The 23,632-nt window shown below is 45.7% G+C and overlaps 1 protein-coding gene across 1 annotated transcript in view; it reads left to right on the top strand.

The window, feature by feature from the left end:
* Positions 1–306: 306 nt before the first annotated feature.
* Positions 307–23,632, top strand: part of LOC134795152 (fatty acid synthase-like) — a 42,487-nt gene continuing 19,161 nt past the window's right edge. Inside the window, exons 1-7 of the mRNA XM_063766984.1 lie at positions 307–457; positions 579–1,345; positions 14,385–14,615; positions 16,711–17,347; positions 18,594–18,787; positions 19,281–19,512; positions 20,787–21,037. Coding sequence (XP_063623054.1) covers positions 307–457; positions 579–1,345; positions 14,385–14,615; positions 16,711–17,347; positions 18,594–18,787; positions 19,281–19,512; positions 20,787–21,037 — 2,463 coding nt within the window. The remainder of the gene's footprint in view (positions 458–578; positions 1,346–14,384; positions 14,616–16,710; positions 17,348–18,593; positions 18,788–19,280; positions 19,513–20,786; positions 21,038–23,632) is intronic.

Raw genomic sequence — 23,632 nt, 5'->3', positions numbered from 1 at the left:
ATTTTGAGTGAAAATACCGATCCGGATGATCGCCGGTTTTACTTTAAATTTTTTCATTGTGTTTAAGTCAATTATTGCCGATGGGAGAATTTTGCAGTTTTATTTTATTGAAAATATGAATAACCCAATTGTTTATACTGAAATTGAGCCATGATTTAGAATCATATTAACATAACATTATACTTATGTTTCTTTGAAACCATTTTTTCCATGATTCTTTGTTACTGTCATCAGGCCAATTGTATAGGTCTTATACTTTAGATTTTATTGATATATATGTACCTATCTTGAAGGATGCCAAGCGCGATGAACAGCTGCGGTGTTGGCACCGTGTCAGAAGTGGTGCTGACAGGTCTGTCGGGCAGGCTGCCCGAGAGCGGGGACATCGAAGAGTTCGCGCGGCAACTGTTCGCCGGCGTCGATTTCGTAACCGATGACGACCGCCGCTGGACGCCGGGTGAGCACTCTCCGTTAATACGAGCATGTTACCAACATAATGAAGTTCAGTAACAAGCAACGAAGTGTAAGCGTCGTTATACTTTAGATTTATTAACATTAATAACTTGTTAATGGTACAGATACGTTTGGGTTGCCGAAGCGAAGTGGTAAGCTAAAGGACCTGACGCACTTTGATGCGGAGTTCTTTGGCGTATCGGACAAACTAGCAGACGTCATGGACCCGCAGCTACGGCTCCTGCTCGAGGTGACACATGAGGTCTTTGTGGATGCCGGGCTCAGCCCCGCCGAGCTCCGTGGCTCACGCACCGGTGTGTACACTGGTATCAGCCGCTCGGAAAATTTTAACTTATGGTGCAATGACTACGACAAGATCAATGGCTATGCTATGATTGGCGGCGCCAACGCCATGCTCTCCAACCGAGTGTCCTACACTTTCGACCTAAAAGGACCGTCGGTCTCTATTGACACAGGATGTTCGAGTTCAATGTATGCACTGACGCAGGCTCTGAATGATATCCGCGCGGGTCGCTGTGAGACTGCCGTAGTCGCCGGTATAAACATCTGTCTCGACCCAGCCTCATCCCTTAATTACCATCGGCTGACCATGCTCTCGCCTGTGGGTCGGTGCGCTGCGTTCGATGAAAGCGCGAGCGGCTTCGTGCGCTCTGAGGCGGTGGTGGCCGTGCTGCTGCAGCGCAGGCACAACGCTCGCCGCCTTTACTGTACAGTGCGCGGCGCGAGCGTCAACAACGACGGCTACAAGCCGCAAGGCATTACGTATCCTTCAGGCGCCATGCAGCGCCACATCGCGCAAGAAACCTTAAAAGAGGCTGGCTTGCGCCCGCAAGACGTTGTCTATGTGGAAGCGCACGGCACCGGCACCAAGGTGAGGACAAATATGTCTGATGTCACGTACCTTGAGTAGATTGTTGCTTTACGCAGCATCCTTTAAAAAAAAACAATTATTGTCGCAAAGAAAACTTACAGCCACGAATCAAATAAAGAAAAAAAAAGACACAATACACAATACAAAATACAAAATTCATCCCCAAAGGGGGTTAAAAAAGGGTTGAAAGATTGTATCGGGTACAACTATGTACTTTGCAACTTCTTAGGAAGATGTATTATTAAAATGTAAGAAAACTAACGTCAGCGTTTTTGAAAATGTATCCCCAAATGAGGTTAAAAAGGGATTGAAAGTTTGTATTGGTTACCAATAGTTTGAAACTTTTTAGAAACACATACAAGATAAGTAATTCAGCGTTTTTTAAATTGTATCCCCCAAGAGGGTGAAGAAGGTGTTGAAATGATGTATCGGGAATGAAATTATTTTTAAGTGAGGATTTTGAAACTTCGTAGATTAACACAATATTATAAGAAAACAAGGAAGTCTTTATGTTAATGCATTCCTCAATTTCGCGAATACATTAAAAAACGTCGTTCAATGTACGTGTGAAGGTGTTATTATATATATATATATATATATATATAATAATAATAATAATAAGCAACTGCTAATGAGCAACTGAGGAGGACTTTGGAAGAGGCGATTACGCAGTATCGCGCCACAACCAACTCTAGGCCCCGATTACCACGTCTGCCTATGAATAGACGCAATCTAGCGCTAATGGGAGCCCTAAACGCTTTACTAGAACCACATTTGCGGACTAGTAAAGATTTAGACGATACGCACTCGATCATGTACTGCGGAGCCATCGCGGCGTGCCGTGTTGCTCGCGTCAAGTTCCCGGACGCTGAACGTGCACCTAGGACCGTCGGAGGTGTCCCTGCATGGCAAGCGCGGATCGAGCGACGTATCAGCTCGTTTAGGACTCTCATCGCAAAGCTGATCTGCTTCAGGGGGGGAAACAATCGCCCCCGAGTAATGCGCTTTGTGAACCAGGCGTTCGCGGGGACGGATATTAGGCCCCGCGACTACATGGCCAATGTCACAGAGCGCATCGACTTTCTAAAGCAGAAAGTCTATGCATGGGCAAACCGTATTCGCCGCTACAGAGAGCGTGTGGATCGATTTCAGCAGAATCGCCTTTTTCAAGGTGACCAAAGGAAGGTGTACCGAAAGTGGGAGGAAACCAACCTTCGTACGCCCGACACGCAGCCGCCGGATGTTACTGCCATGACCGACTTCTGGCGTAGCATCTGGTCGGTGCCTGTCGGACACACCGAGGGGGGTTGGATGAGTGTTGTCGAGCGTGAGTGCGAGTCCATCGAACCTATGGGGGCAGTCACCATCAGCCCCGATGACGTCAGTTGTGCCATCCGCACGGCCCAGAACCGGAAAAGTCCTGGGCCGGATGGATTGCACAACTTCTGGCTAAAGTGGTTCCGATGCTCGCACTCCTGCTTGGCAGCACAATTTCAACAAGCCCTCGAGCTTGGTTCTCTCCCACCTTCCTTAACAACTGGTGTCACCTTCCTGCTCTATAAGTCCGGTAGTACCACGGAAGCGAAGAACTACAGACCCATCACATGCTTGCCTACACTCTACAAGCTCCTTACATCCATTTTGAGAGCAAAAATCAACGCGCACATTGTCGCAAACAATATTCTGGCTTCCGCTCAAAATGGATGTAGGGTTGGGTCCCGTGGTACTAAAGAGCTCCTCCTCATAGACATGACCATCTGCCAACAAATCCGGCGGAACAAGGGTGCCTTCTCTGCCGCTTGGATTGACTACAAGAAGGCCTATGATTCGGTGCCTCATTCATGGTTGGGGAGGGTCTTAGAGCTGTATAAAGTTGATGCAGCTTTGAGAGCCTTCCTAAGCGCGTGTATGAGACAGTGGACCACAGTCCTTCGTCAACCAGGAGGCCGGGATGACCGCCCTGGCCCGCAGGATTTTATAAGGATTGAGCGAGGAATCTTTCAGGGCGACAGTCTGAGTCCCCTGTGGTTCTGCCTAGCTTTGAATCCCCTCAGCACCCTGCTGAAGGATTTGGGATTAGGTTGTCGGCTTCGGAGAGAGGGTGAAGTCATTTCTCACCTTCTGTACATGGATGACCTCAAATTATTTGCACCAAATAGCCAAGACTTGTTGGAGCTACTGAAAACCACCGAAGTCTTCAGTAGTGCCATCCACATGGAGTTTGGTGTCGATAAATGTGCGGTTATGCATGTACAGCGGGGGAGGGTTGTAAATTCAGCAAATTTACAACTTTCTGAGACAATGTCTTTCAGATCTATCTCTGAATCAGAAACCTATAAATACCTTGGTATGTCACAGTCGTTGGGTATTGAGGACGAGGGTATTAGACGGTCGGTGAAGGAGCGCTTTTTCAGTCGGCTCACAAAAGTCCTTAACAGTCTTTTGTCAGGAGGCAACAAAGTGCGCGCCTTCAACGCCTGGGTAATGCCCCTACTCACATACTCCTTTGGCATACTAAGGTGGACTCAGACCGAGCTGGACGCCCTGGATCGGAGGGTCCGATCACTGCTCACCGCACATCGCATGCTACACCCACGCTCGTCAGTTATGAGATTGTACATCCCACGGAAGTGTGGAGGCCGAGGCTTCCTAAACGCCAAGGATCTCCACAACCACGAGGTGTACAATCTCAGGAACTATTTCCTTAACAACGAGTGTGGGATGCATCGTGATGTGGTGGCAGTAGATAGGAACCTCACGCCGCTTTCCTTGGCAAACGAGAACTGGCGCAAACCTGTGGTACTAAGTACTGCGGATCGCAAGGCGGCATGGGAGAGTAAGGTGCTACACGGGCGGTTCTACAAGGCCCTCACGGGACCCGATGTGGACCTGCTCGCGTCGGTGAACTGGTTACGATTCGGGGACCTCTTCGGAGAAACCGAGGGTTTTGCCTGTGCAATTGCGGACGAAGTGATGATGACGAACAACTATCGGAAATATATCCTGAAGGACGGTACGGTCGACATCTGTCGGGCATGCCGCCGTCCCGGAGAGTCACTCAGGCATATCATTTCCGGTTGCTCTCATCTTGCTAACGGCGAGTACTTGCACAGACATAATCTCGTAGCCAGGATTATTCACCAGCAACTTGCTCTTCTATATGACCTTGTGGACCGCGAAGTACCCTACTACAAGTACTTACCTGCGCCTGTTCTCGAGAATGGTCGTGCCACGCTCTATTGGGATCGATCTATCATCACTGACAGGACTATTGTAGCCAATAAGCCTGATATTGTGATAATAGATCGATCGCAACGTCGGGCCGTGCTCGTTGACATCACCATCCCCCATGATGAGAATCTCGTGAAGGCCGAGAAGGACAAGTCCAGTAAGTACCTAGACTTGGCTCACGAGATAACCGCCATGTGGGATGTTGATTCGACGATCATTGTCCCGATAGTCGTTTCAGTAAACGGTCTAATAGCGAAAAGTCTCGACCAACACCTTGAGAGACTCTCGCTAGGTGGTTGGATCAAGGGTCAGATGCAGAAGGCGGTGATCTTGGACACGGCGCGGATAGTCCGCCGGTTCCTCTCTCTGCAGCCCTGACCACCGGTAGCTTGGGCCTTGCCCCGCTGCTGGCGGCACCCTAGGTTAGGTTTTTTATAATGTGTTTATATTAATTTTTATTGTTTTGTAAGTGTTTTTATATTTTACTTTTATATTCATATTATAAAATAACCTAACTTAAGATGAGAAATAAATAAAGAGAATATAATAATAATAATAATAATAAGTGTAGTGCGTCGCATGCGATGGTCTCAAACAATGAATGAGAACGTCATGCGCGCCTACTATGGGGCTACAGAGGGGGGAACCGACTTATGCGCGTACCGTGTCCGAATGCTTCCACTGTTTCAGGCCCTCGAACCAACCATCGACGTGACTGCGCAACGGCTATCGGATCAGGTGCGAGTCATCCAGCGGCTAAAGCGGTTGGATGACTCGACACTTGATCGGCTTCGCCTGGAGGCTCTCTCTACTCGCGCAGCTTCCACCTCGGTGCGAGACCCGCCCGCCACATCGCCGGATCCGGTGCCGGCACCCGACCAGGCACCGGAGGCGCCGCGGGTAGATCTCTGTGCCGACGAGGAGGAGTTCGCGCAGAGTGTGAGTAGTACAGCCAATGAGCAACTGAGGAGGACTTTGGATGAGGCGATTACGCAGTATCGCTCCACACCCAATACTAGGCCACGATTACCACGTTTGCCTATGAATAGACACAATCTAGCGCTAATGGGAGCCCTAAACGCTTTACTAGAGCCATATTTGCGGACTAGTAAAGATTTAGATGATACGCACGCGATCATGTATTGCGGAGCCATCGCGGCGTGCCGTGTTGCACGAGTCAAGTTTCCGGACTCTGAACGTGCACCTAGGACCGCCGGGGGTGCCCCCGCATGGCAAATACGGATCGAGCGACGTATCAGCTCTTTTAGGACTCTTATCGCAAAGCTGATCTGCTTCAGGGGGGGCAACAATCGCCCCCGAGTAATGCGCTTTGTAAACCAGGCATTCGCGGGGACGGATATCAGGCCCCGCGACTACATGGCCAACATTACGGAGCGCATCGACTTTCTAAAGCAGAAAGTCTATGCATGGGCAAACCGTATTCGCCGCTACAGAGAGCGTGTGGACCGATTCCAGCAGAACCGTCTTTTCCAGAGTGACCAAAGGAAGATGTACCGAAAGTGGGAGGAAACCAACCCTCGTGCGTCCGACTCGCAGCCACCGGAGGCTACTGTCATGAATGACTTCTGGCGTAGCATCTGGTCAGTGCCTGTCGGACACACCGAGGGGAGTTGGATGAGTGTTGTCGAGCGTGAGTGCGAGTCCATCGAACCTATGGGGGCAGTCACCATCAGCCCCGATGACGTAAGTTGTGCCATTCGCACGGCCCAGAACTGGAAAAGTCCTGGGCCGGATGGATTGCACAACTTCTGGCTAAAATGGTTCCGATGCTCACACTCCTGCTTGGCAGCACAATTTCAACAAGCCCTCGAGCTTGGTTCTCCCCCACCTTCCTTAACAACTGGTGTCACCTTCCTGCTCTATAAGTCCGGTAGTACCACGGAAGCGAAGAACTACAGACCCATCACATGCTTGCCTACACTCTACAAGCTCCTTACATCCATTTTGAGAGCAAAAATCAACGCGCACATTGTCGCAAACAATATTTTGGCCTCTGCTCAAAATGGATGTAGGGTTGGGTCCCGTGGTACTAAAGAGCTCCTCCTCATAGACATGACCATCTGCCAACAAATCCGGCGGAACAGGGGGGCCCTCTCAGCAGCCTGGATTGACTACAAGAAGGCCTATGATTCGGTGCCTCACTCATGGCTGGAGAGGGTCTTAGAGCTGTATAAAGTTGATACAGCTTTAAGAGCCTTTCTAAGCGCGTGTATGAGGCAATGGACCACAGTCCTTCGTCAACCAGGAGGCGGGGATGGGAGCCCTGGCCCGCAGGATTTTATAAGGATTGAGCGAGGAATATTTCAGGGTGATAGTCTGAGTCCTCTGTGGTTCTGCCTAGCTCTGAATCCTCTCAGTACCTTGCTGAAGGATTTAGAACTAGGTTGCCGGCTTCGGAGAGGGGGTGAAGTCATTTCTCACCTTCTGTACATGGATGATCTCAAATTATTTGCACCAAATAGCCAAGACTTGGTGGAGCTACTGAAAACTACCGAAGTCTTCAGTAATGCCATCAACATGGAGTTTGGTGTCGATAAATGTGCGGTTATGCATGTACAGCGGGGGAAAGTTGTAAATTCAACAAATTTACAACTTTCTGAGACAATGTCTTTCAGATCCATCTCTGAATCAGAAACCTATAAATACCTTGGCATGTCACAGTCGTTGGGTATTGAGGAAGAAGGTATTAGACGGTCGGTGAAGGAGCGCTTTTTCAGTCGGCTCACAAAAGTACTCAACAGTCTTTTGTCAGGAGGCAACAAAGTGCGCGCCTTCAACGCCTGGGTAATGCCTCTACTCACATACTCCTTTGGCATACTAAGGTGGACTCAGACCGAGCTGGATGCCCTGGATCGGAGGGTCCGACAGCTGCTCACCACTCACCGTATGTTGCACCCACGCTCGTCTGTTATGAGATTGTACATCCCACGGAAATGTGGAGGTCGCGGCTTTCTAAACGCCAAAAATCTCCACAACCGTGAGGTGTACAATCTCAGGAATTATTTCCTCAACAACGAGTGTGGGATGCATTGTGATGTGGTGGCAGCTGACAAGGGCCTCACGCCGCTCTCCTTGGCGAACGAGAACTGGCGCAAACCTGTAGTACTAAGCACCGAGGACCGCAAGGCGGTATGGAAGGATAAGCAGCTACACGGGCGGTTCTACAAGGCCCTCACGGGACCCGATGTGGACCTGCTCGCGTCGGTGAACTGGTTACGATTCGGGGACCTCTTCGGAGAAACCGAGGGTTTTGCCTGTGCAATTGCGGACGAAGTGATGATGACGAACAACTATCGGAAATATATCCTGAAGGACGGTACGGTCGACATTTGTCGGGCATGCCGCCGTCCCGGAGAGTCACTCAGGCATATTATCTCCGGTTGTTCTCATCTTGCTAACGGCGAGTACTTGCACAGACATAACCTCGTAGCCAGAATTATTCACCAGCAGCTTGCCCTCCTATACGGCCTTGTGGACCGCGAAGTGCCGTACTACAAGTACTCACCTGCGCCAGTTCTCGAAAATGGTCGTGCCACGCTCTATTGGGATCGATCTATCATCACTGACAGGACTATTGTAGCCAATAAGCCTGACATCGTGCTGATAGATCGATCGCAGCGCCGGACCGTGCTCGTCGACGTCACCATCCCCCATGATGAGAATCTCGTGAAGGCCGAGAAGGACAAGTCCAGCAAGTACCTAGACTTAGCCCACGAGATAACCGCTATGTGGGATGTTGACTCGACGATCATTGTTCCTATAGTCGTGTCAGCGAACGGTCTCATAGCGAAGAGTCTCGACCAACACCTAGAGAGACTCTCGCTGGGTGGTTGGATCAAGGGTCAGATGCAGAAGGCGGTAATTTTGGACACGGCGCGTATAGTACGTCGATTCCTCACTCTGCGGCCCTGACCACCGGCAGCTTGGACCCTGCCCCGCTGCCGGCGGCACCCTAGGTTAGGTTTTTTATAATGTGTTTATATATTTTTGTTATGTTTTGTAAGTGTTTTTATATTTTACTTTTATACTCACATTGTAAAATCCTAACCTAAGACCCTAATTGAATAAAGAGAATAATAATAAAAAAAAAAAAAAAAAAAAAAAAAAACCGCTGACACTGACAGACGTCCTTTTACATTTCTTTTCATATAATATATTTTTACATGTGGTTTTTGCCCTAAAAGACTGATAATTTAATCATGTGCGAACCCAGTTAGTAGTGAATCATGCGGACAATTGATATAATTGACTATAAATACCGCGACCATGGGTTGCAGTCGCATTAATACCATGTTGACATTTGTCATACACCACCGGCAAAACCACGAACGAAATTAGAAATGATTACAAGGAGTCGAGCTAAAGCGGTAACGACAAGCGCACGCCCACCACCCCCGCCCGCCTCGTCCACTTCCTCGTCCACATCGTCGTCAGGCGACGAGTTCGCAACGGCGCCTGACACAGACGGGTCCAGTGACGAGAGCGGGCCGCCGCCGCCGCCGCCACGACCACCTGCGCGACGAGGGCGGCCACCGCTGCCGGCACGCTTGGGGCCTGCGGGACATCCTGCCCCGCCCACGGCTCCCGCTACCGGTGGTATAGTGCGACGCATGAGATGGACTCGAGACATGAACGAGAATGTCATGCGCGCCTATTATGGGGCTACAGAGGGGGGAACACAGCTGTCCGCCTACCGTTCGAGAATACTGCCTCTGTTTCAGACTCTTGAACCCACCATCACCGTGTCGGAGCAGCGATTATCGGATCAGGTGCGCGTTATTCAGCGGCTAAAGCGCTTGGATGACGCGACACTTGATCGGCTTCGCCAGGAGGCTCTCTCTGCTCGCGCGGACTCCATCTCGGTGCGGGATCTGCCCGCCACGCCGCCGGATCCGGTGCCCGCACCCGACCTGGCACCGGGGGCGCCACGGGTTGGTTTCTGTACCGACGAGGGGGACTTCGTGAGTCAGAATGTGAGTACAACTGCTAATGAGCAACTGAGGAGGACTTTGGAAGAGGTGATTACGCAATATCGCGCCACAACTAACTCTAGGCCACGATTACCACGTCTGCCTATGAATAGACGCAATCTAGCGCTAATGGGAGCCCTAAACGCTTTACTAGAGCCACATTTACGGACTAGTAAAGATTTAGATGATACGCACTCGATCTTGTACTGCGGAGCCATCGCGGCGTGCCGTGTTGCTCGCGTCAAGTTCCCGGACGCTGAACGTGCACCTAGGACCGTCGGAGGTGTCCCTGCATGGCAAGCGCGGATCGAGCGACGTATCAGCTCGTTTAGGACTCTCATCGCAAAGCTAATCTGCTTCAGGGGGGGCAACAATCGCCCCCGAGTAATGCGCTTTGTGAACCAGGCGTTCGCGGGGACGGATATCAGGCCCCGCGACTACATGGCCAATGTCACAGAGCGCATCGACTTTCTAAAGCAGAAAGTCTATGCATGGGCAAACCGTATTCGCCGTTACAGAGAGCGTGTGGATCGATTCCAGCAGAATCGCCTTTTTCAAAGTGACCAAAGGAAGGTGTACCGAAAGTGGGAGGAAACCAACCTTCGTACGCCCGACACGCAGCCGCCGGATGCTACTGCCATGACTGACTTCTGGCGTAGCATCTGGTCGATGCCTGTTGGACATACCGAGGGGGGTTGGATGAGTGTTGTCGAGCGTGAGTGCGAGTTCATCGAACCTATGGGGGCAGTCACCATCAGCCCGGATGACGTCAGTTGTGCCATCCGCACGGCCCAGAATTGGAAAAGTCCTGGACCGGATGGATTGCACAACTTCTGGCTAAAGTGGTTCCGATGCTCGCACTCGCGCTTGGCAGCACAATTCCAACAAGCCCTCGAGCTTGGTTCTCTCCCACCTTCCTTAACAACTGGTGTCACCTACCTGCTCTATAAGTCCGGTTGTACCACGGAAGCGAAAAACTACAGACCCATCACATGCTTGCCTACACTCTACAAGCTCCTTACATCCATTTTGAGAGCAAAAATCAACGCGCACATTATCGCAAACAATATTCTGGCTTCCGCTCAAAATGGATGTAGGGTTGGGTCCCGTGGTACTAAAGAGCTCCTCCTCATAGACATGACCATCTGCCAACAAATCCGGCGGAACAGGGGGGCCCTCTCAGCCGCTTGGATTGACTACAAGAAGGCCTATGATTCGGTGCCTCATTCATGGTTGGGGAGGGTCTTAGAGTTGTATAAAGTTGATGCAGCTTTGAGAACCTTCCTAAGCGCGTGTATGAGGCAGTGGACCACAGTCCTTCGTCAACCAGGAGGCGGGGATGACCCCCCTGACCCGCAGGATTTTATAAGGATTGAGCGAGGAATATTTCAGGGTGACAGTCTGAGTCCCCTATGGTTCTGCCTAGCTCTCAATCCCCTCAGTACCCTGCTGAAGGATTTGGGACTAGGTTGCCGGCTTCGGAGAGAGGGTGAAATCATTTCTCACCTTCTGTACATGGATGACCTCAAATTATTTGCACCAAATAGCCAAGACTTGTCGGAGCTACTGAAAACCACCGAAGGTTTCAGTAGTGCCATCAACATGGAGTTTGGTGTCGATAAATGTGCGGTTATGCATGTACAGCGGGGGAGGGTTGTAAATTCAACAAATTTACAACTCTCTGAGACAATGTCTTTCAGATCTATCTCTGAATCAGAAACCTATAAATACCTTGGCATGTCACAGTCGTTGGGTATTGAGGACGAGGGTATTAGACGGTCGGTGAAGGAGCGCTTTTTCAGTCGGCTCACAAAAGTCCTTAACAGTCTTTTGTCAGGAGGCAACAAAGTGCGCGCCTTCAACGCCTGGGTAATGCCCCTACTCACATACTCCTTTGGCATACTAAGGTGGACTCAGACCGAGCTGGACGCCCTGGATCGGAGGGTCCGGTCACTGCTCACCACACATCGCATGCTACACCCACGCTCGTCAGTTATGAGATTGTACATCCCACGGAAGTGTGGAGGCCGAGGCTTCCTAAACGCCAAGGATCTCCACAACCGCGAGGTGTACAATCTCAGGAATTATTTCCTTAACAACGAGTGTGGGATGCATCGTGATGTGGTGGCAGTAGACAGGAACCTCACGCCGCTCTCCTTGGCAAACGAGAACTGGCGCAAACCTGTGGTACTAAGTACTGCGGATCGCAAGGCGGCATGGGAGAGTAAGGTGCTACACGGGCGGTTCTACAAGGCCCTCACGGGACCCGATGTGGACCTGCTCGCGTCGGTGAACTGGTTACGATTCGGGGACCTCTTCGGAGAAACCGAGGGTTTTGCCTGTGCAATTGCGGACGAAGTGATGATGACGAACAACTATCGGAAATATATCCTGAAGGACGGTACGGTCGACATTTGTCGGGCATGCCGCCGTCCCGGAGAGTCACTCAGGCATATCATTTCCGGTTGTTCTCATCTTGCTAACGGCGAGTACTTGCACAGACATAATCTCGTAGCCAGAATTATTCACCAGCAACTTGCTCTTCTATATGGCCTTGTGGACCGCGAAGTACCGTACTACAAGTACTTACCTGCGCCTGTTCTCGAGAATGGTCATGCCACGCTCTATTGGGATCGATCTATCATCACAGACAGGACTATGGTAGCCAATAAGCCTGACATTGTGATAATAGATCGATCGCAACGTCGGGCCGTGCTCGTTGACATCACCATCCCCCATGATGAGAATCTCGTGAAGGCCGAGAAGGACAAGTCCAGTAAGTACCTAGACTTGGCTCACGAGATAACCGCCATGTGGGATGTTGATTCGACGATCATTGTCCCGATAGTCGTTTCAGTGAACGGTCTAATAGCGAAGAGTCTCGACCAACATCTTGAGAGACTCTCGCTAGGTGGTTGGATCAAGGGTCAGATGCAGAAGGCGGTGATCTTGGACACGGCGCGGATAGTCCGCCGGTTCCTCTCTCTGCAGCCCTGACCACCGGTAGCTTGGGCCTTGCCCCGCTGCTGGCGGCACCCTAGGTTAGGTTTTTTATAATGTGTTTATATTCATTTTTATTGTTTTGTAAGTGTTTTTATATTTTACTTTTATATTCATATTATAAATAGCCTAACTTGAGATGAGAAATGAATAAAGAGAATAATAATAAAAATCTTTATTTCCAAAAATACAAATTACAGAGTGAGGCAGAGGTCTCCGCACTAGGCTTCGCCTGTATCGCGGGGTACCAGGATTACATTAAACAACAGAATTATTGTTACAAACAAAGTCCAGCTTATGGCAAAATAAACTTATTATAACTAACAATCATATCAACACAATAAAGGTTAATAAAGGTATAGTACTTATATATAACATTAATAAGCTAAAGTACATTATCTAACATAGCTTCTGTCTCGGCATAACTAAGAGAACTTAGGAATTTAAATAGTAGTTTTTTTGCTTCTATAGTGGTGCTAGATCTAAGGTTACACTGTTTAAGAATGGAATTGTAAGTTGTGACTCTAATGCGATCTCCAAAACGTTTTCCAAAGGCGGAACGTACTTCGGGAATTGGTAGATTGAAAATGCGTTTTTTAACTAAGATATTATATGAGGGCAATGTTTTAGAGGTTTTGTGTGTGTATAAACAGATTTTGTGTAAGAATAGCTGTCGGACGGTTAAAACTTGAGCTTGGGCGTAAAGATCAAAGGTTGGAAACCGATAGGATTTTTTGAGCATCACCTTTAGTACAGAGCGTTGGGCCCTTTCGATTTCCAACATACAAGTCTTTGCTGCACTGCCCCAAACTGAAATACAGTAACTGATCACAGACTGACAAAGCGCAATGTAAATCATTTTTAATAGTGATTCATCTGCAGAATTACGGAGTTTTTTGAATATATATATTGACTTTCTAATTCTTCCGGAGAGATTATGAATATGGTGTTTAAAGTTCAACTTATCGTCAACTAATAGACCAAGATATTTTATAACATTCGTTTTCTCAATAGAATTACAGTTGCAGGGGTTTAAGGGGAAGTCAGTACATGAGTGGATTTTTATTGTAGGGTTGAAAGATGGTTGTGACGAGGCGGTTTTGTGAAAACAGAGAAACTTAGTCTTGTTGCAGTTCAGGGTCAGAAGATTGGCACGGAACCAGTCAGATGCAATTTGCATGCCCTTTTCTGTTGTGGTGACTGCGTCCTTCCAGCTTTTATCATTAAAAAGTATTACCGTATCGTCTGCATAACACAGAATTTCAGAATTTGGAATTTTGAGATTGAGGATGTCATTCATGTATATCGTAAAAAGAGTGGGACCAAGAATGCTTCCTTGCGGAACACCGAAATTAACCTGATCAGTAGAACTTTTAAAAGATCCTACTCTGACAAGTTGCCTTCTTCCCGTCAAGTAACTTGCGAACCACGACAGAGGGACTCCATGCACGCCCAGGTTTTGAAGTTTGCGAAGTAAAATTGGTATAGACACAGTATCAAATGCTTTAGCAAGATCTAGGAAGACGCCAATACATTTTTGGTTATTGTCTAAGAAAGATGATATAAGATTGATAAGAACAGAGGTGTATAGTCAACAACCCTATTGTGTATTGTGTCTTTTTTTTCTTATATATATATATAACGGGTTCCTACAAATTAAATTAATAAAATTATATTAACAAACTTTATGTATAATGAAAGGAAATAAAAGGCTTTTTATTTTATTTTATTTTTATATGTCGTTATAACTAGATGTAGAAAGATAAGGTAATTTGAACGTGACATCGTGTGAAAAATATGGTAACTAAACGTTTCAGGCCGGCGATCTGGAGGAGGTGAATGCGATCGCAGAGCTGTTTTGCAACGGTCGGAATACGCCTCTGCTGCTGGGGTCGGTCAAGTCTAATATAGGCCACACGGAGCCAGCTGCCGGCCTCTCCTCGATCGCTAAGATATTGTTGGCTATGGAGCGCGGTGTCATTCCCGGCAACCTTCACTTTAAGAACCCCAATACCAATATCCCCGCACTCAGAGATGGCCGTATTAAGGTACAAATTATAGATGGTCAAGCAAATCTTGTCAGTAGAAAAAGGCGCGAAATTCATATTTTCTATGAGACGATATCCCTTCGCACCTACATTTTTCAAATTTGCCGCCTTTTTCTACTGACTACATCTGCTTGACCAAGTATATATACGAATTCGTTTACTATTTAAGTAGATAACTATTGATCCATCCATTATTGTTAGTATGTTTATACACAAAAATAAGTTTTAGTAAATGCTAACTGAATTAAAACTTAAGGTTCTAAATTTGATTATACCGCCGCTTCTCCATCCATACAAGCAAACGTAGTCTCAAATTTCCTCCCTGGATATTAACGTTAGGTATAGACAATATTTTTAAGTAATTTAATGTATAATACCATTGCTATGCCCCTCCATGGTTTGACCGCCCTGAAACTGCCTTTCCATACAAACGTAGTACCCATTTTCCTCTCTGAATATTGAAAAAGTGAAAAAAGTTTTTTGTATAAATTTAAACATAGGTAAGTTAATCACTACCCTGTGTCTACGCTGTCTGTCATTGTCACACTACACGTACCTATAGCTCACCAAACGAAGACCAAAATCAGCCAAATAGGGGAAATAATTCGTGTATAAGCGAATTTTGGTATAGTTATAGGACTTATACGAGGGGTGTTCAAAATATTCTCGGTATGAAAATGAAAACAAACAAGTACGAAAAGTTTGATATTTTTATTTTTCAATATACTCCCTCCCTATGTTCATCCACTTAAAAGATCGATCAATTTTCTTTAAATCCCCGATAAAAATTTTTTTTTGTCTTTGGTGTAAAAATGCTCCTCCACTGCCGCCTTCAATGCTTCATCATCAGAAAAAAAATATTCCATGCAGATCCTTTTTAAGATTGGGGAACAAAAAGAAGACGCTGGGGGCTAAGACCGGACTATACGGTGGGTGAGTAACAGTTTCAAACCCACATTCAACAATAGCTGCCTTGGCAATATGAGCAGTATGGACGGGGGCGTTGTCACGCAGAAGCAGAACACCTTTGGTTATCTTTGCTCGCCTCTTTTCTTTGATAGCATCCTTTAATTGACGTTAAATGTTAGCGTAGTACTGTCCTGTGATATTTACACCTTTTTCTTTATAATCGATTAGTAATATTCCTTCAGAATCCCAAAATATCGTGGCCATGACCTTGCCAGCTGAAGGGACGACCTTGAACATCTTGGGATGAGCTGAACCCTTAATGTGCCACTGCATGGACTCTTGTTTACTCTCTGGGTCATAATGATGAACCCAGGTTTAATCTCCAGTAACTATTCTTTGCAGCACCTCATCAGGATTTTCACCGCACAGGTCAATAACATCGGAACTACACGCTACACGCATGTCTTTTTGAAGCCGAGTCAGCATTCGCGGAACCCATCTTGCACTTACTTTTGACATATTAAGATGGTCATGGATAATATCATGTACGATACCAATAGAAAGATTGGTTACTTGAGCTATAGATTTTACCTTCACTCGACCATCTTCCAATATAAGTTTTTCCACTTTATCAATATTTTCTTGTGAAGTAGCTACTACAGGCCGACCAGGTCTAGGGTCATCTTCAATACTAGCCCTTCCACCCTTAAATTCGCTTGACCACTTTTAAATGGTAGATAAAGAAGGAGCAGACTCACGGTAAACACAATCCATTTCCTCTTTTATGGTTTTTTTATTTTTACCCTGTTTTGTCGAGAATCTTATGACGCATTGATGTTCTGATTTAGTTAACATTGTCAATTCGCACATGATGTTCATGTTTGTTCAGCAATTGCAGAAAAACAAAAGAACATCTCGGTTCCAATTATACTTTTTTTTAATGTCAATGAATAAACCTTAGCGGCCAGTAACAAAAGAAATTTTAGAAGAGGTTGTAAGATATCAATACCGAGAATATTTTGAACGCCCCTCGTAGGTAGGAAGGTAGGTAGGGTAGAAAAGAGAGAAGAAGATAATGGGCAACCTAACCTAACGAAAAAATCGAAGGGGCTAAAGAGTTTATTGTATTTCTCCTAATTTTGTCTCTCCTAATCATAAGTTGCACGACGACTCGTATCTGTTTCAGGTGGTAAATCAGAATACAGCGTGGCAAGGCGGGTTAGTAGCAGTGAATTCATTTGGCTTCGGCGGTACCAACGCGCACGTAATCCTCGAAGGCGGGCGCGGTACGCGGCCTCCGCCAGCAGAATACTCAGCGCCGCGTCTCGTGCTCTCCTCGGGCCGCACCACCGAGGCCGTAGAACGCCTACTCAAACTCGCGGCTGATCATCCGCGTGACGCCGAGCTGCACGCACTAATAGATGCTGTGCACTCGCACGCTATTCCCGGACACCCTTACCGCGGGTATGCCGTGCTGGATCCAGTTCCCGGCTCAGCGCCCAAGAAGGAGGTGTTCAGAAACCAGGGAGAACCGCGCCCGGTGTGGTTTGTATTCAGCGGAATGGGTTCGCAATGGGCCGGCATGGCACGTGAGCTAATACGTTTGCCAACGTTCGCGGCGAGCATTGCGCGCTCGGCAGCGGCGCTCGAGCCTTACGGTGTGGACCTCCAACACGTGATCGCGGAGGCTCCGAACGCCGCCTTCGACAACGTCATCAACACTTTTGTGGCCATCGCGGCGGTGCAGGTGGCCCTGGTAGACGTCTTGCGTGAACTAGATGTGCACCCCGAAGGCATCATCGGACACTCCGTTGGAGAACTCGGTTAGTGTCTTGGTCTTATCTATAGGTATAGGTAAATAAAGGGGTTAGAAAAGGGTTGAATGTTTATGTACAAATACTTTGAAACTTCCTAGAACGACATAATATTAGAATACGAGAAAATTCATCCCCAAAGGGGGTTAAAAAAAGGTTGAAAGATTGTATCGGGTACAACTATGTACTTTGCAACTTCTTAGGAAGATGTATTATTAGAATGCAAGAAAACTAACGTCAGCGTTTTTGAAAATGTATCCCCAAATGAGGTTAAAAAGGGATTGAAAGTTTGTATCGGTTACCAATAGTTTAAAACTTTTTAGAAAGACATACAAGAGAAGTAATTCAGGGTTTTTTAAATTGTATCCCCCAAGAGGGTGAAGAAGGTGTGGAAATGATGTATCGGGAATGAAATTATTTTTAAGTGAGGATTTTGAAACTTCGTAGATTAACACAATATTATAAGAAAACAAGGAAGTCTTTATGTTAATGCATTCCTCAATTTCGCGAATGTATTAAAAAACGTCGTTCAATGTACGTGTGAAGGTGTTATTATTTACTTGTCCCGTGTCTTCGAGTCTCTCAGGACTCGTAAATAATAACACACTTTCCACACTTGCACTGAAATGTACTATTATATTATTAGAATACAAGAATAACTTTTGATAATACTTCATCTATGCGGGTTGAAAATTCGTAGGTATTCGAGACAGACAAATGTCATGCGTTGTAAAATTATTAATAAATGCTGCTATTTTTACTGCATAATGTTCTATGCTCATGTAGAATAGGTATATAACGACCAACACACAAATTCACGCGTATGAAGTCGCGGGCAACAGCTTATTGTTAATTGATCGATGCGTTAGCGAGGTTTCCGTTTTAACTCGGGCATTTTGCTTTCGTATTCGGATGTTCTCCTGAGACAGGTTGCAATTCTTAACTGATTCTCGTGACATTTTGTGACCAGATTCTATGATTTAATAGATTTTTTTGTATTTTTTTCAAAATTCGGAATTTGGCATAAAGGACTTAGAAGCACCAACACCAATAGCGTCTATGGCACGTAAGACTATTGTGAGTTCACTGTGACAACGACTTAACGAATCAAGTATTTTTCATTTTTACATTTTCTAAGCTTAATGCGATATGATAGTACGTAATCCTATGGTTCGGTCTGGTTTTAGAGATGTATTTCACAAAATCCCTCGTTGTCGATTTTTAGTTACTTTATTAACTACTAGTGTTCGGTCAGGCTGTGCGTACGCGGACGAGACGCTGACAGCGGAGCAGACTGTGCTGTGTGCTTACTGGTACGGGCGTAGCACGCTTGATTCTGCGCTGGCACCGGGCGCCATGGCGGCTGTCGGGCTCTCCTGGGAGGAAGCCGAGCGCCGCTGTCCCCCTGACGTCCAGCTTGCTGCACACAATGGTCCCAACAGTGTCACGGTAAGACTAATACTATACCTATCTGGTACAGATACTGATGCTGCAGAGTGCAGACTATAGACCGACCGCTTAAATGAGTCCTCGCCTGCGCGGTACGGGGGCGACGGGGTGGGACGACTAAGGGCGGCGGGGAAGGTGCGGGCGCCGTACGCCTGCCGCCCTCACTCTCACTCACTCTCATTTAAGCGGTCGGTCTATAGACGCGGTGCTTTGAAGTGAAAAGGCAACAGGGGTGTAAGTAATCAGGCGGCTTAGCACGGTCGCGTTTTTATCCCTTGTCACCATGCCTGTCACGTTCTAACAAGTACGTAAGTGCGAAAGGGACGCGCATAGTGATAGACGATAAAAATGGAACCGTGCTGCGCCCACAGGGCGAGCGAAGCGAGCCTTTTTCTATCATGACATGATGTTAATTATATTATTTAGAGAGATAGAGAGATTTACAAATATTTAGCCCATGTTACGTAGATATACAATAGGTACATTTCAACAGATCTCGGGCCCGTTAGAGTCGATAGAGCGGTTCGAAAAGCAGCTTTCGGCAGACGATGTGTTCGTGCGGAGGATGGTCAAAACCTCGGGCGTAGCGTTCCACAGCAAGCATGTTGAGGGCGTAGTGCCGCTGCTGCGCGCGCGCCTCCATGAGGTCATTCCCAATCCTAAGCCACGTAGCGCACGCTGGCTCTGCTCTTTTATACCGCAAGATCAGTGGGGTTCAGATCTAGGTGAGTGTAAGCCAATATTCCTTTTATTGTTACTTAGGGGAAATATTTCAGTTAGCCTGCACATTTCTCTGGCGCACTTATTATTCTTGGCACAATTATTGTTCCTTCACAGTTTAGTAGTTTAATCCCAGATGTTCTAAAGCTGTTCTCTACTCTGACTTGGCAGTGGGTAAGCGGAAGCACGGTAGTCAGCACCTGAGCTACAAGAGCATCTGAGCGCTTGCACCACCGACCCTGATGAGCGTTGGGAGAAGGTTGCTGGAAAGTCATCTTGGCGTTCTACCATCCATAATGATGTTAAAATTTTTGAAGATAACCGCCTTAGACATTTAACGCCAGTTACGAAAAGAGCCCTCCTTACGTTGTACACGTTCAATTCAACGCAGCTGGCCAAGTTTATTATCACGCGTGCAATATAAAAGTTAAGAGCAAGTAATATGGCCTGGCCAGCCACATTAGGGCTCACGCTAGACAACGTCCAAAATGTTTATTTAGGGTCGCTGTCATCGAAAACGATAGACTACTCTCACAAGGGAGACAAGATTTATATCTATACAGCTGTAGCGATCAGGTCACTTTTTAAAAATTGTTTACTCTTTTACCTAGGCCATAATTTAATTATTGACCGGAGCGTAGCGAAGGTCTACGTTTCGACTGGAGCATTTTGCTTTTGTATGTCCGGATGTTCTCCTCTACAGGTCGCAATTCTTAAGCGAATCTCGTGAAATTTTGTGACTGGATTCTATGTCTAAATAATTTTTTTTTGTCCGTCCGGTTTTTTGAATTTTTTTTTAAATGGCGGAGTCGTGATAGCTCGCGCCTAAACAAATAGTGGTATCGGTACCATACGAGTGTTTTCTTTTTGAAATATGTTTATAGATTAAATGGCCAAAAATTCAGAAAATTTATTTCGCTGGTTTCGGAGGTATTGAGATATTTAATTTTAACTAATTTTAATTTGAGAAGGAGTAGCTAAATTTCGTCAACCCATCTAAGAACTATTTGGCTCAGTTTGTAAATGTTCGCTTTTTCTGTTTGCGCAGAGGGTCTGGGTTCGATCCCCAGTAATTGTATGCTGGGATATTATAACTTTTTGTATTTTTTTACACATAAATTTCGTATTGTTTTTTTTTAATTTACTATATTTAAAGCTCTTAGCACCATGTTATTTAAAGCTCTGCTCGCGAGGTCTACAGCTCACAGAGCCACTAGTATATAGTAGGTATTATAACTGAACTGAACTGAACTGATTTGAAACCATCCTCATATTGTAGCACAGCTGAGCGGTGCAGCATACCACGTGAATAATATGGTATCGCCGGTGCGCTTCGCTGATGTGCTGGCACTAGTGCCGCCACGTGCCCTATTGGTGGAGGTGGCGCCGCACGGGCTACTGCAAGAGGTGCTGAAGAGCGCACTACCGAACGCAGCTCACGTGCCTCTCATCCGCCGCCAAGCCCCCAACGCGCTTGTGCACCTGCTCGCCGCCTTGGGAAAAATCTACGCATCCGGCGCGCAACCCCGAGTAAATGAATTCCCTTTTTTGCATTCGAGCAAAAAAATTGAGTAGTATAAGTATTTTTTTTTTCATTTTTCATTTTAACTAGGATCAGAATATTTCTTCGTCTGGGATGAGTCGAGTTTACTGATTACCTGATTTTGATCAAACGCTTACAAAGTTTGACTGATGATTTGCTGTTGCGATTGTGATGTCCTGCTTTTATTATTCCACTTGATATGTCTGTAAATGAAACCAAAGCTAGTCTGGATAGGTATTTGAAAAACATAATTCTCGGCAGTCAAAGATCTTAGAATTATTGATCGATGTTTTTTATCACTATATTTATATATTAGATGCCCATATAACCATTCCAGTCGCAGAATCACAAAGTGGTAACTAAATGTCAGATGTGTCGTAACAGAGTCCACACAATGTGTCTAGAATTGTTTCGAAACAAAGTGTCGTCGCCGTGTCTACACTTTTCCGTAACAAGGTGTCGACACATTTGTGTGCACTTTGCGTGCGGTTTGCGACTAAATCTGACAGCAAATTTGTGACAGCAAATGTCAATATAAAATACCTCTTGAAAACCAAGGTTTGTCAAACTACTATTAGTGTCTCGTGTGCTCGTAATTCTAGTAAGTCATCATGGGCAATGCAAATGATAATAATCGACCGAAACCATATAAACACCCAACACCCGTCAACCTTTTACAGAAAAGTTTTTAAAGAAATTCAATAAGCTACTTAGGTCAGGCAACGAATGCTCCAAAAGTTGTAGAGGGAAATGCTCGGAACACAATTTTTGACTCCGTAACTCGGTTTGACAAGTTAGGAGGTGAACATATCAAAAGTCCCCGGCCGTAGCCCTTGAGCGGGGGGGAGAGAGGGGGCTTTGAAGGTCCCATTTTCCCGTTTTTCGATTATATCTCGGAAACTATGCATCTCAGCGACATGGCCACTTATACAAAATGAAAGTTTATTTAATTTGTTACAAGTTTATTCAGTCAATTTTTTCGATATGTTGAATAGTTTTTGAGATATCCGCTCTTGAAAGTTTATTTAGGGCTCTCAATTTTATCTTGATATATCTATATCAGTGAAGATGCTAGGCCGTGTTTGGTATCGTTTTCGTATAAATCTGGGGTGCTGAATCCATTTAAGATATCACATTGACACCATTCCATAAAATAAAAATAAATCTTTTTAGGGTTCCGTACCTCAAAAGGAAAAAACGGAACCCTTATAGGATCACTCGTGCGTCTGTATGTATGTCCGTCTGAATACACAAAATAGTTCTTTACATATAGATGACAGGAAAACCTATTAGAAATGTGCAGTCAAGCGCGAGTCGGACTTAATGTACGGAACCCTTAATACGCGAGTCCGACTCGCACTTGGCCGGTTTTTTTGAAACTCTTCTTGACGCTTAACCGCTGAACCGATTTCGTTGAAATTTGGTATAGAAATAGTTTGCGTCCTGGAACAGGACATAGGATAGATCTTATAACCAAAATCATCTTTTGAAGGTGTGAAAAGTGGCGTGGAAATTTGTACGGGAAATCAATAACCGCTGAACCGATTTATATGAAATTTGGGATGGTCTACATCTTTGATTTAGTTAAAAATGATGAAAAAACATGACTTCAAACCTAAACTTAAACAGTATTCTTCAAGAAGTCAATTCTGAATTCCCCCCTACACCTCATTTCACACCTTTAAAGGATGATTTTTGAGATAACTTATTATATCCTGTCTCGGGACTCAAAATATATGTGTACCAAATTTAAATTAAAACTGTTCAGCAGTTTAAGCGTGAAGAGGAGTTTAAAAGAAAGTATTTTAATAAGTTTATATGTTTTTACTTCGGAATGGTGTCAATGTGATACCTTAACTAAATTTGGTACTGCGAATTTATACGAAAACGATACCAAACATGGCCTCGTAGCTTTACTGTTGTAGAAGTCAAAATAAAATTGAGAGCCCTAAATTCTTATTACTTGGCCAAACTTGTGTAGAAGGAAATTAAAGGTAAAATAAAAGTCTTCGGCAGGAATATAAGACACAAATATATTTTTTTTGCGTTACTATTTCATTCATCAAATATAAACATACCTTGATTATACTATTCTAGTGAGATCCTCATAGATAAACAAAAACATTTACTTAAAAAATTACAAGGTCGAAATGTCACGGAACTTGTGAGAGTAATATGTGAAAAATATAAACTTTTATGACAAAAAAAATCTGGACACAATTTAAGAATCACCCAATTGCGTCGAGGAATCATCTGTATTTTTGCTTGTTTCATTACCTCCTCGCTTCTTTTTTGTCCTTTGTATTCTGTAGCAATTTGTTAGATCTGAAAATAAAGATAACTTGCGTCGTCACGGATGTCGATTTATAGGTTTTAGGGAGTGCAGAATTCGAAAACGATGATCATTTTATAATCCAAGATGGCGGCTACGTATTTTGTCATAAAAGTGGAATCCAAAATAGTCATTATTTTCGAAATCTGCGCCCCCAGAAACCTATAAAACGACATCCATGACGACTTTTATGACATAGTGCATGGCCGCCATCTTGGAATCCAAAATAGTCATAATTTTCGAAATCTGC

Source organism: Cydia splendana, chromosome 11 (genome assembly GCF_910591565.1).
Source record: "Cydia splendana chromosome 11, ilCydSple1.2, whole genome shotgun sequence".
NCBI classification, from domain to species: domain Eukaryota; kingdom Metazoa; phylum Arthropoda; class Insecta; order Lepidoptera; family Tortricidae; genus Cydia; species Cydia splendana.
This window is presented reverse-complemented; position numbering and strand designations above follow the sequence as displayed.